Source organism: Haliotis rufescens, unplaced genomic scaffold (genome assembly GCF_023055435.1).
Source record: "Haliotis rufescens isolate VD_foot unplaced genomic scaffold, xgHalRufe1.0.p SCAF_11, whole genome shotgun sequence".
In the NCBI taxonomy this organism is placed as follows: Eukaryota; Metazoa; Mollusca; class Gastropoda; order Lepetellida; family Haliotidae; genus Haliotis; species Haliotis rufescens.
The window spans coordinates 33,836,809-33,849,957 of record NW_025963791.1 but is presented as its reverse complement, the minus strand read 5'-3'; the positions used below and the strand labels follow the sequence as shown (position 1 = coordinate 33,849,957).

The 13,149-nt window shown below is 43.6% G+C and overlaps 1 protein-coding gene across 2 annotated transcripts in view; it reads right to left on the bottom strand.

Annotated features, from left to right (window-relative positions):
• The window catches only part of LOC124151216 (GTP-binding protein Rhes-like), a 126,163-nt gene that overhangs the window by 30,124 nt on the left and 82,890 nt on the right, over positions 1 to 13,149 (bottom strand). The window contains exons 1-2 of one of the 2 annotated variants that reach the window (XM_046523573.2): positions 5,004 to 5,566; positions 4,219 to 4,586 (exon numbers count right to left, since the gene is read on the bottom strand). In XM_046523573.2, the coding sequence (XP_046379529.1) occupies positions 4,219 to 4,586; positions 5,004 to 5,029 (394 nt within the window). In that variant the 5' untranslated portion in view covers positions 5,030 to 5,566. Of the gene's footprint in view, positions 1 to 4,218; positions 4,587 to 5,003; positions 5,567 to 13,149 lie in introns of those variants that run through there. The other variant, XM_046523575.2, reaches the window with a different exon arrangement.

The following is a 13,149-nucleotide window of genomic DNA, read 5'->3' as shown; positions in this document are numbered from 1 at the left end:
ACATGCTGCCTACATACCAGATGCTTCGTTTACTTAATGTTTACATGCTGCCTACATACCAGATGCTTCGTTTACTTAATGTTTACATGCTGCTTACACACGAGATGCTTCCTTTACTTCATATTTACATGCTGCCTACATACCAGATGCTTCGTTTACTTCATATTTACATGCTGCAGACATACCAGATGCTTCATTTACTTCATGTTTACATGCTGCCTACATGTGAGATGCTTCCTTTACTTAATGTTTACATGCTGCCTACATACCAGATGCTTCCTTTACTTCAAATTTACATGCTGCCTACATACCAGATGCTTCATTTACTTCATATTTACATCCTGCAGACATACCAGATGCTTCCTTTACTTAATGTTTACATGCTGTCTACACACGAGATGCTTCCTTTACTTAATGTTTACATGCTGCCTACACACGTGATTCTTCCTTTACTTCATATTTACATGCTGCCTACATACCAGATGCTTCCTTTACTTCATATTTACATGCTGCCTACACACGAGATGCTTCCATTACTTAATGTTTACATGCTGCCTACACACGAGATGCTTCCTTTACTTAATGTTTACATGCTGCCTCCACACGTGATGCTTCCTTTACTTCATATTTACATGCTGCCTAAATACCAGATGCTTCCTTTACTTAATGTTTACATGCTGCCTACATGCGAGATGCTTCCTTTACTTAATGTTTACATCCTGCCTTCATACTAAATGCTTCCTTTACTTCATCTTTACACATTGCCCACATACTACGAGATAGGTCCTACGACAGGCACACACCCTCAGCGACAATTTCCTGAAGACTATTACGTTCGACTATCAAATATTGTTACTTTGTCAGCCACGAAAACTGATTGACGATTACAACAGCCCTTCTTACTCAACTTCTATCATCATAATTTGAACACTGCTGCGGATGACGTTTTAATACAACCCAATTAATCTTTTTTACCTGAAATCTAATGTCATTGTGTTTAGAGCTGCCTGTCTATTCTCGCGGCTTAGCAATCAATCATTCTGCCTGGATGTGCCATCACACAATCGATACCTCAGTCATATGTCATATTTCACAGGAAGATTGTACTTAATTACGCAAGGCATTTTTGGGTTCTGAAGTTACCTGCAGTTACGATACGATTAGAACGCACGCAAAACTACTATAGTTCAATTGCGACACCGGCTCGTATTATTCACAGGAAAAACACCATATGTTGGGCAATAACTGACGTTAAGTGTACTGTGTACCATACTCAAAAAGCCCTAACAGAAACGCTGAAGTGGTGTTAGTTTAGATACAGGAAAGACATTTGCACATCAACGATATAAGTTAGATACCAAATAAATAATGACATTGGTGAAACAATCAAACGCAGCAACGACCAAATGCAAAACCACTAGTAACAATACAGAAAAGTAATACCAATAAAGAACATGTAGATGTATGTCCTGCACATGAAACAACAGGAATAGGCGTATAGAGTGCGTGCGTGCGTGCGTGCGTGCGTGCGTGCGTGCGTGCGTATGTTTTCACGGTAGAAAAAACGTGCTACAACAAACAGAAAGTCAACGTAAAAATCTCGCCGGACAATTTGAAACAGGAAATTAGCAGTCGGCCATATCACCATTGTAGGACTTTAGCATTGGTGTGAACAGCAAAGTACGTCACGTGACAAACCACGTGACTACGTCATTTGCGGCAAAGGGGGAACAACAACACAGTCGTCAACAACAGCAGTATTGCGAAAGATATCTAACCAGAAAATGGCAGCGGACTGACGTGAGATCCTCCAGCCGCAACTTGTTCCCACTATCAATCCATCATCTTGTAACAGCAGAATACTACGGAACCACAAAACACAAGTCTTTCCTTGGCCCTATATACCACTGAGACGAGTTGGATGGCCATGCACAAGGTTATTCTGAATAACAGACACTTCAACAGATTGCACATACTCCAGTCTTAGTGGGCTACATTCCCCATCGGCAGTACCAGACACTTCGCATGACCTTGACCTTTGTCATTTTCTGTGAAATGTGTTCATGCTGGACACGTGTCCAGTTTGCAATGTCATCACTGATCAAGTGTTCAGTATTGGATCCGGTAGTTCGGCATGATGAGTGAACGCTTTAGACAATACGCTGCTACAATTAGCCGTGAATCTATACTGCTCCAGATTCCGTCCTCATGGTGTTCCGTTGCTATGACGTATGATGGATCAGTGACCATCGAAATACATTCTCAGCTTCCTGTGCAGTATACAACCCAAGCGACCTGGGAGGTGATAGAAACTCACATTGTCATCTCATCCTACCAGGTACCCATTCACTACTGGGTAAACAGAGGCATATTTGGTGAGGTGAGATGAGGTGAGGTGAGGTGAGGTGAGGTGAGGTGAGGTGAGGTGAGGTGAGGTGAATTGGGGTTTAACCTTGCGTCCAAGCTTGCACTTGCCTAAGGAGACACCTCATGTGCCATATGGACTTCAGTGTGGGGCCGGTTACGAATCCCTAGAAACTCTCAGGAGTCAAGCCGCCGATTACGGACACCCATCCAACTACTCTCCGCAACCACGTTGCTTAACTTCACCTGATTTGTGACCCTGTGCGCAGTCCATTGATAAATATTAATAAATATAAATGGTCCTAACAGAATATTCCAGAAAACGGGGTCGGTATAAGGAGGTTTCACTATACATGTAGATTTGTGTCCAGTGACAAGTGACGACTTTATCTACTGTAGTGACCCTGATGTTTAGGTACGCTGGAGTCATGCGAGGGAAACGTTACGTTGAAATATTGCTATGCAATGCTGTTACAAGGAACACATGGTCGTCTTATCTGCTGAGATGGTCAATGGGTGATGGGGAATATCTGGGCACGTGTTTTCACACGGCACCCCTATTCAAGGACCTTCACCAACAGGGACACTTTATGGGTTCTCGTTTGACGGGGGATACGGGTGGCCCAGTCGTCTAAGGCGCCACAATTCGCCGTGCAGAGTGCAAGCCAGAAACTTTTAATCTTGGGTTCGAAACCCGGTTTTCCCCGATTATGTTTCAAGGTTTGTCAGTGCTCGTGGGTTCCAACAAAGTTGTAGATCTCTGAGACCTACATCACTTCTGGCTTTCCTCCCACATTAAGGTGACACGCCGTGATAACTGGTATAATTTTCAAAGCGGCTTTAAACCCGACTCACTCACTCACTCACTCACTCACACACTCAAATTTGACGGGTAATTTTGCACCTGGCAACCACCAGATGAATAACCACGAGTCAAGTGAGCCAGAGCACGAATGGAAACCGAACGAGAATTGGAAGACGGTGGGTTTTAGACTCAATGCATGAATTGATGATTTCCCGGGCGCACATTCAACTAAAGGAGATGATATTGTACGAGTTGGTCGATGTAATCGGGCGTCTCGTCTCCAATCTGCTGATTCACAGTGACGTTTGTGTACGGAAACTGTCGCTCGTATGTATGCATGCAGGATTACCATACTACCAGATCTTATCATCAACCAACATTACACAGAGTAGTGACATTACGTAGTCGCGGACCGCTATCAAACCAGATCACCGATTACATATACAGAGAACTTGATACTCGCCAACAAAAATCAATTGAGCACGGAAACTACATATTCCAGAATTCGGGGAGGTTACTTATTTATCGTTTACTTCTTTAAAACTCACAATACTCCATTATGGTATAGACAGATGCAAACTTTTCTTTCTTGCGTCAAAGTGTGTCGCATGTTCAAAAAATAAAACAAAACCCTTTTCTGTCGTGAATACATACACAGATGAAGATGTGTAGATTGACGTAGTAACTTCATTAACTGCACATATTTATCTGGTAATTGTGTATTACTTGCACTTGTTACAATGCAGATCAATGAGGAAAGACTCTTTGTGCAAAGAAAAAACATTTCAATGACGTCCGTCCCATTGCGACCCTAAATTACGTGATTAAGTCATACAAATGCCCTAAAACAAAAATAGGGTTCAATATTAGAACAGACAGCATACAGACTATCATAAATTGACCCATAAATTTGAGAAAAATGTTTACCCTGGTTTACCTACTACGAACAAGTAGATCAGTTGTAATACATTGATGTTTAGGAAAAGAGCAGTCAATTTCAATATATTTGAAAGATGAAATTGCGAAACAAAAACTCAAATCAGGCTTACCTGTTATCAACGACAGCCTTCTCATTGCAGGGAAAGGATGGTTGCCAGATGTATCCAGAATATCAAGACGATAAGGGTTCCCTTTTATCCTGTAGATCTTCCTGTGGAAGTCTTCAATAGTTGGCGTATAGTTATCGTCAAACTTACTGTACAGGAAGCGTGAAACTATGGAGGTCTTGCCTACTTTGGAAGAGCCCAGGATGACCAGACGGTGGCAGTTCTCGGGAGGAGCACTGTTCCCTTGTTCAATGAGGGCCATCTTCGAGTCGGTATCCGGGACTCGCCAACAGAAACACCTGCTTCGGCGGAGGTCGGGGGATACGCTCACTGGGACGTTCTCGGTCTGCAGGTAATTTCGCCACGGTCTGCTGTAAGAAAAACGGTTATAAATTATCAAAAGGGTCAACTGCATCAGTCGATGAAGGAGAGAAGGTGTAATTGGAATAACTTAGTTCCAGTTGTTATACTGATCAGGGTACACTGTTCGAAGCCTGTACTTCGTGTCCCCGGCGTGAGTAAATATTTAACTCCGTCACTATACCCTTCAATCCCCAAACATCTCAATCTCAGTTGTGCCTGGAAATACATCATGATCAACCGCTTGCATCGAACTGGCTTATTCGCTGCAAGTACCCGATGCACACCCATATGAAAGTGATATTGTTTGAACAAAGGTAATTATTAATTATTTAACACTATTGAAAGTATATTGGTGTCGACAGTGTTAAGCAATACAAATACCCATATAAACTTGTGACAGAAGTAAACAATCTCGCGTTTCTTACAGTATTTGACAGCAAACAGGATCCATGGTAGCCGTCCAAGAAGTACTTCCACTCAAAGGCAGGTAGCTTACATCAACGAAGCAACGTAAACAACTGTAGAAGTCAATCCACTGTCATCACACCTGTGACCAAGGTAATTACAGGTAGATCCGCGTGGACATTTGTCCATGAGGTCAAATGGTCGAACTGAGTATTTCACTGAAAAACATGCTGACTTCGGTGACCCTTGAAGTTTCCAGAGAGTATCGATCCCATCCCGACCACATGTTGGTCGCAGTGTAATCACAATGAGTCTGCAATGCCAGTTATGATGTTTAATCCACACTCTGTGTATAAATCTAAACACTGCTAATTGGTCGAAACCCCCAATGTCTGTGACAATGATTAATGAAACGACTCATCTCATAAGCCATAGTCATGGCAACCAAGCACTACATAACAGGTACTTCCAGATTGAATCGCGTACTCGCTGGGCGCCACGATAAGACGTGGTCGAGCACCTGGACGATGAACAGTTGTGCTACGATCGCTGTATTCGCCTGTTGCATTCGAGCGGAGAAGCAACAGTTTGACAATTCCGCGGTGCCCCGCGCCGTGGCGGCTGACACGCGCTGTCAGATATTTATTGATGTGCCGAGATTACAAGCATTTCGAATAATGGCGGGCGTCTCGATGCTCTGTCGTCTACAGGGAGGATCGCAGACCACAATGGAAGATATTGGTCGACCATCTGAGATCAACTCGGGGGATTTCCCCCTTGGTAAAATAGGTCATCAACACTCTGTTTCTTTTAAGCTTATCTCATTGGCTGGCATGGCTTTGGATAACGGTCCGCAATCTCATTGTCCATTTTATTAAATGATTGTGATGTAACCATGGTTATGGGAAAAGGGGGATATTTGAGACTTAAGGTGATGGCTCGTGTTCAGTCATGAAGCCAGGCAGGTATCGACACATGAGAACAAAGCTTGGGAGAAACTTGTGTAACTCGCACCGCAGTCGTGTGGTTTCCTAGATTACTAGCAACAGCGCCGTGTCCACACCAGACTATCACAAGGCTGGCCTTGTCGACAGAAAATAGCCATTACCGTACCATCACGAGTGTGCAGTGATTATGTTCTCACATACATTCTCTGTCAATATTGCCAACACAAAAAGAAAACAATGCGAGTACTGACATTTTAGAATTGTTATTTAGTAAACGTCACGTCTCATATCATTGGTGAGAAACATTAAGTATAATGGAATGGGTTATAATCATGTTTGGAATTATTGTGTGTGTGGTAAAAATCACATAGAACAGAATGTTTAGACAGTATAGTCTCACTGTAAAGCAGTTTCTTCAATTGTCCTTATTTTCAAAATTAATGTAACTTATTTCACCTTTTATAATGTCGATTTTAAGTAAAACTTCCAGATACCCAGATATAACAATGGGGATGTTTGAGTTAGAAACAGTTCAAAATCAAAATCATTCTTAATAGAGGTGTTTGACGTCAATTTAATCGAGAAAAGAATAAACAGATAACCTAATGTTTTCTTTTCAATATGGGATGATGTTAATCATCAACCGTATAGTGATATTCACTTCCAAATTAACCATTGACTCCATAGAGGTTTTCCAAGTTCCTAGTCCACCACGAACAAAAATGGATGCTTTTAGCAAGTCACAGTTTAGAAAAAGGGTATTATAATGGAGATGAAGAATGCACGATGGACATCTAAAGGTATCAAAAATGGAAGGCGAAAGTCAGGCTTTAAGTATCAAGGATAGGAGGTGAAAGTTTTCTTCAGGTATCAAGAACGGAAGGTGAAAGTCTTCTTCAAGTATCAAGGATGAAAGGTGAAAGTCTTCTTTAGGTATCAAGGATGGAAGGTGAAAGTCTTCTTCAAGTATCAAGAACGGAAGGTGAAAGTCTCCTTTAAGTATCGAGGATGAAAGGTGAAAGTCTCCTTTAAGTATCAAGAACGGAAGGTGAAAGTCTCCTTTAGGTATCAGGGATGAAAGGTGAAAGTTTTCTTAAGGTATCAAGAACGGAAGGTGAAAGTATTCTTCAGGTATCAAGAATGAAAGGTAAAAGTCTTCTTCAGGTATCAAGGATGGAAGGTGAAAGTCTTCTATAGGTATCAAGGATGGAAGGTGAAAGTCTTCTTCAGGTATCAAGGATGAAAGAAGAAAGTCTTCTTCAGGTATCAAGGATGAAAGGTGAAAGTCTTCTTTAGGTATCAGGGATGGGAGGTGAAAGTCTTCTTCAGGTATCAAGGATGAAAGGTGAAAGTCTACTTTAGGTATCAAGGATGGGAGGTGAAAATCTTCTTTAGGTATCAAAGATGGAAGATGAAAGTCTGGTTTAGGTATCAAGAATGGAAGATGAAAGTCTGGTTTAGGTATCAAGAATGGAAGATGAAAGTCTGCTCCGGGTATCAAAATTTGAACGTGAAAGTCTTCTTCAGGTTCCAAGAATGAAAAGTAAAAAAGTCTTCTTCGTGTGTCAAGAATAAAAGGTGAATGTCTACTTCAGGTACTAAGAATGGCAGGGGTCTTTCTGAAGGACATGAATTATGCAGCATAACAGTTATGAAATACGTACCGAAATGGTGCCGACAGAAGACAATACAGCAGACACAAGTTTTGCCGGGATCATGTACATAATTTTATCATACCGGATACTAGTATCTAGTTAAGCAGTTTCAATTAATTGAGGACCGCCTAGCACGGGTATGGTGCTGACAAACCTAGAAACAAAATCGGGGATTCGAACCATAAGGTTTTTGGGAGTTTATTCATAAATTATATATTTACTACTATCCAACCACACGTGTACGCGTATATTAATGTTAATAGTTTTACTCCAGTACAACAGAAACGAAGTGCTCCAGACACACGACGGACACAGTCGACGCCCTCAAGTGTTCAGCGTGGCACTATGAATACACAATCAATTGACCAAATGACGGACTCAGCAAACTGACCAATACCCATTTGAGAGACAGCTGCGGCCCGACCGCAATCAGACAGGGAAACAGTTTACGCAGGGTTTCTATGAATAATTACCCAATTACACAAAGTGTGATTGGTATTACACACGGAGACCGCTGTTAAAATGCAAAGCTTTTTCTCCCGAAACTGATGTTAATTATACCATTTTAATGAGACTGAATCGTGTTTGGATTACACGGAAAGTCGAGGTTTAGCTTTACGAAAATAATTACAATTGCAGTCTATGGTATAAGCGACATTCACATCTAGTGGTTATACATATCTGCATTAAACCGGTCAACTCATGCAGCGAATTATTCATTGGTTAGGATGAGTAAGTGAGTGAGCTTTAGTTTAACGTCGCTTTGTGTGTACTGTCAGTATTTCAGTTATAGTGATGTGGGTCAGCTGTATGTAGCAATAGCTACAGCGCCACATGTAGTAGCAGTTAAACACTTTGGTGGAACGAGCAAGAGTATGGTACCGACAGACCAAGACCAAGACCAAGACCAAGACCTCGGAATCTTCACGGGTTATAGAACAATGGCCTTTCAGGATTTTACAATTCACACAAAACGGAATGCCAATCATAAACTTTCTTATAGAACAATGGCCTTTAAGAAAGTTTATGATTGGCATTCCGTTTTGTGTGAATTGTAAAATGCTGAAATGCTGACAGGTGAACTGATGTCATGCAACATGGCGTCCATTCCATACATGCGCACAAACTCAAACACAATCAACAAGAACCGTGAATTTTGCAATTGCGCAGCCATGATCCGGGTAAAATCACGTGCATTTTCACTCTGAGGTACCATTACGACGCAGAAATGATTCGACTACGTCACCACACTGCACAACGCCACTGTCAACATCCGCATGTAGGACCAATTTGACACAACAACACCAACAGTGGGCCCAGCAACATCATCGATGGCGAGGTGCTTAGTGGCGTCAAGCTGTCTTTTCCTACGAGTCTCGCTACCATCTTTCTCATGACAGTCGTGTATGTGTTTGGCGTATAGCTGTGTCATAGCGTGGTGGAAGAATGATGGTTTTGGGAGCCTTAACCAGCAACCATAGGCCCCTGCTTCATGCTTGATGTTGTGTATGATCAGGTACATCGTCCTCATGTTGTTCCCATGTTTGTTGCACATCCTCAAATGGTCAATACAGCAAGATGGCGTGTCTGGCTCAGATCAACATCAACATACCTCCATGACCATCTCTCTCCATGGATCTGGGGGCACGGGTGCAGAGTTGCGGCCCTTGGGCATGCCAGAAACCTATGATTATGGGTTCGACTCCCGGTTCACCCCAATTATGTTTCTAGGTTTGTAAGCACCATACCCGTGCTCGTGGGTTTCACCGAAGTGGTAAACGTCTGAGACCTGCATCACTTCGGGCTTTCCTTCCACATTAAGCTGACACGCCGTGATATAACTGGAATACTGTGAAAAGGGGGCGTTAAACCCAACTCACTCACTCACTCCCATGGATCTGGCCCTTATTGAACATGTTTGTTACGAAAGTGGACGTCGTATTGCAGCGGGAAGACAACCAAACACACAGATTGGAACAGAGATTAGTGTTCAAGTGGAACCACTTGCCTCAGGCATTTCTTCAGACACTCGTTAACTCGACGAGGCGACAATGTATTGCCGGTGTGCTGGTTCATGGCGGCCAAACTCTCTCTTTAAAAGAATGCCATCTTTCACTACGAAGGGTATATCTCTACCACATCTTAAACTGACAGTTCTCTCTATAAATATGTGATGTGACACCATTGCGTTTGCCTTTGCTCCAAACCAGTTTTTGCTGTTCAGTATATTTAAAAACTTATTGTTTTCTGCACGAAACCAGGTTTCATTTGTTGGCGTCTGATCAAGTTTATCTGTACATCTGCATCAGTTATGCCTTGTCACTTAGCATCTCAGTTCGTCACGCTACCCCACGCCACGCAACATAGTACCACCAATCAACGCCTACGTTACGCAGTAGAATACTTCACTTTCTAATACGAGATTACAAACTCCTTGCGACACTACCCAATAAATGGCTACGCTACGCAGTACAATGATGCACATTCTGATATGAGAGTTCAAACCACCATTTCCCATACTTCGTAGTACTGTTTTCACCATGTTACACTGTCGAACACCATCATATCTTTGCAAAACTAAAGAGCAGAGATGGTTTGCAGTACTCACTTCCCGGTACCATGAACCCCTTGCCCCACTACCCAGTACCATCAACTCCTTGCCCCACTACCCAGTACCATCAACTCCTTGCCCCACTACCCAGTACCATGCACCCCTTGCCACTCTACCCAGTACCATCAACTCCTTGCCACACTACCCAGTACCACCAACTCCTTGCCACACTACCCAGTACCATCAACTCCTTGCCCCACTGCCCAGTACCATCAACCCCTTGCCACACTACCCAGTACCATCAACCCCTTGCCACACTACCCAGTACCATCAACTCCTTGCCACACTACCCATTATCCATCAACCCCTTGCCACACTACCCAGTACCATCAACTCCTTGCCACACTACCTAGTACCATCAACTATTTGCCACACTACCCAGTACCACCAACCCCTTGCCCCACTACCCAGTACCATCAACCCCTTTCCCCACTACCCAGTACCATCAACTCCTTGCCCCACTGCCCAGTACCATCAAATCCCTGCCACGCTACCCAGTACCATCAACTCCTTGCCACTCAACCCAGTACCATCAACTCTTTGCCACACTACGCAGTACCATCAACTACTTGCCACACTACGCAGTACCATCAACTCCTTGCCACACTACCCAGTACCATCAAATCCCTGCCACGCTACCCAGCACCATTATATCCCTGCCAAACTACCCAGAACCATCAACTCCCTGCCACACTACCCATTATCCATCAACTCCTTGCCACACAACCCAGTACCATCAAATCCCTGCCACGCTACCCCGTACCATCAATTCCTTGCCACTCAACCCAGTACCATCAACTCTTTGCCACACTACGCAGTACCATCAACTCCCTGCCACGCTACCCAGCACCATTATATCCCTGCCACACTACGCAGTACCATCAAATCCCTGCCACGCTACCCAGCACCATTATATCCCTGCCAAACTACCCAGAACCATCAACTCCCTGCCACACTACCCATTATCCATCAACTCCTTGCCACACAACCCAGTACCATCAAATCCCTGCCACGCTACCCCGTACCATCAATTCCTTGCCACTCAACCCAGTATCATCAAATCCCTGCCACGCTACCCCGTACCATCAATTCCTTGCCACTCAACCCAGTACCATCAACTCTTTGCCACACTACGCAGTACCATCAACTCCTTGCCACACTACGCAGTACCATCAACTCCTTGCCACACTACCCAGTACCATCAACTCCCTGCCACACTACCCAGTACCATCAACCCCTTGCCACACTACCCAGTACCATCAACTCTTTGCAACACTACCCAGTACCATCAACTCTTTGCCACACTACGCAGTACCATAAACTCCCTGCCACACTACCCAGTACCATCAACCCCTTGCCACACTACCCAGTACCATCAACTCTTTGCAACACTACCCAGTACCATCAACTCTTTGCCACACTACCCAGTACCATCAACTCCCTGCCACACTACCCAGTACCATCAACCCCTTGCCACACTACCCAGTACCATAAACTCTTTGCCACACTACCCAGTACCATCAACCCCTTGCCACACTACCCAGTACCATCAACTCTTTGCCAAACTACCCAGTACCATCAACTCCCTGCCACACTACCCAGTACCATCAACTCCCTGCCACACTACCCAGTACCATCAACTCTTTGCCACACTACCCAGTACCATCAACTCTTTGCCACACTACCCAGTACCATCAACTCCCTGCCACACTACCCAGTACCATCAATCCCTTGCAACATTACCCAGTACCATCAACTCTTTGCCACACTACCCAGTACCATCAACTCTTTGCCACACTACCCAGTACCATCAATCCCTTGCCACATTACCCAGTACCATCAACCCCTTGCCACACTACCCAGTACCATCAACCCCTTGCCACACTGCCCAGTACCATCAACCCCTTGCCACACTACCCATTACCATCAACTCCTTACAACACTACCCCGTACCATCAACTCCTTGCCAGCACTTTGCCCTTCGCCAAGGAGATTATAACATCACGTACCGCTATACTTTACGCCATGTACCATCAGTTCAGAAGGCCATCCACAGTTCTCAATCAAGATTAACATCTAGTATCAGAAATGAACATATTTTACAGATAAAAAAGTTGTTAAATTATAGTTATAAAAATAAAATATAAAGGAGCCCAGAGACTCTTCATTTTCGTACTGACGTAATCTAGACAAATATGATAGGCTTAAATGATCTGTATTGGAAATATTTGTTTCAGTGCCTGTATGATAGATTATCCTCCACACAACTGTCCTGCTATAAGACATCGCTCACCCTAAACACTTGACGCATGACAAACTAAAGTATATTTGTGCCAGGTTTGATTGATTTCGGGCATGAGTGAGTGAGTGAGTTGGGTTTACGCCGCTTTTAACAGTATTCCAGTTATATCGCGGCGTGTCAGCTTAATGTGGGAGGAAAGCCCGAAGTGATGCAGGTCTCAGACGTTTACCACTTCGGTGAAACCCACGAGCACGGGTATGGTGCTGACAAACCTAGAAACATAATCGGGGAGAACCGGGATTCGAATGCCCGGGACCAGAAAAACAGTACGTTTTATCCGTTAGTTCGTTATATGCGTGGCCGTTATAAAAGTAGTTTACTGTACGTGAAAACAAACACGTCACCATATTGGTGGATGACGACATCATCCAGTACAAAGTAACCTTCCAAATCTCGATATAAGGTGTCTGATAAACTGGGGCTAGTAACCCCTTAGCCCCACCCCCCATAAACAACCCCTACCCCACCTCCTTACACCCTCTGATTCTGTTTGTTCTGTCAAAAATTAAAATTAAGTCATTATCAATAATTCTTTCCACTTTTATCAACGAGTGTTGATATATTTGATATCAAAAGAAATGAGGCTGAGCGATTTTTATCACCCAACATCATTCTTTCAAAAAAATTTTTAGTTTGTAGACAGTAGTAAGG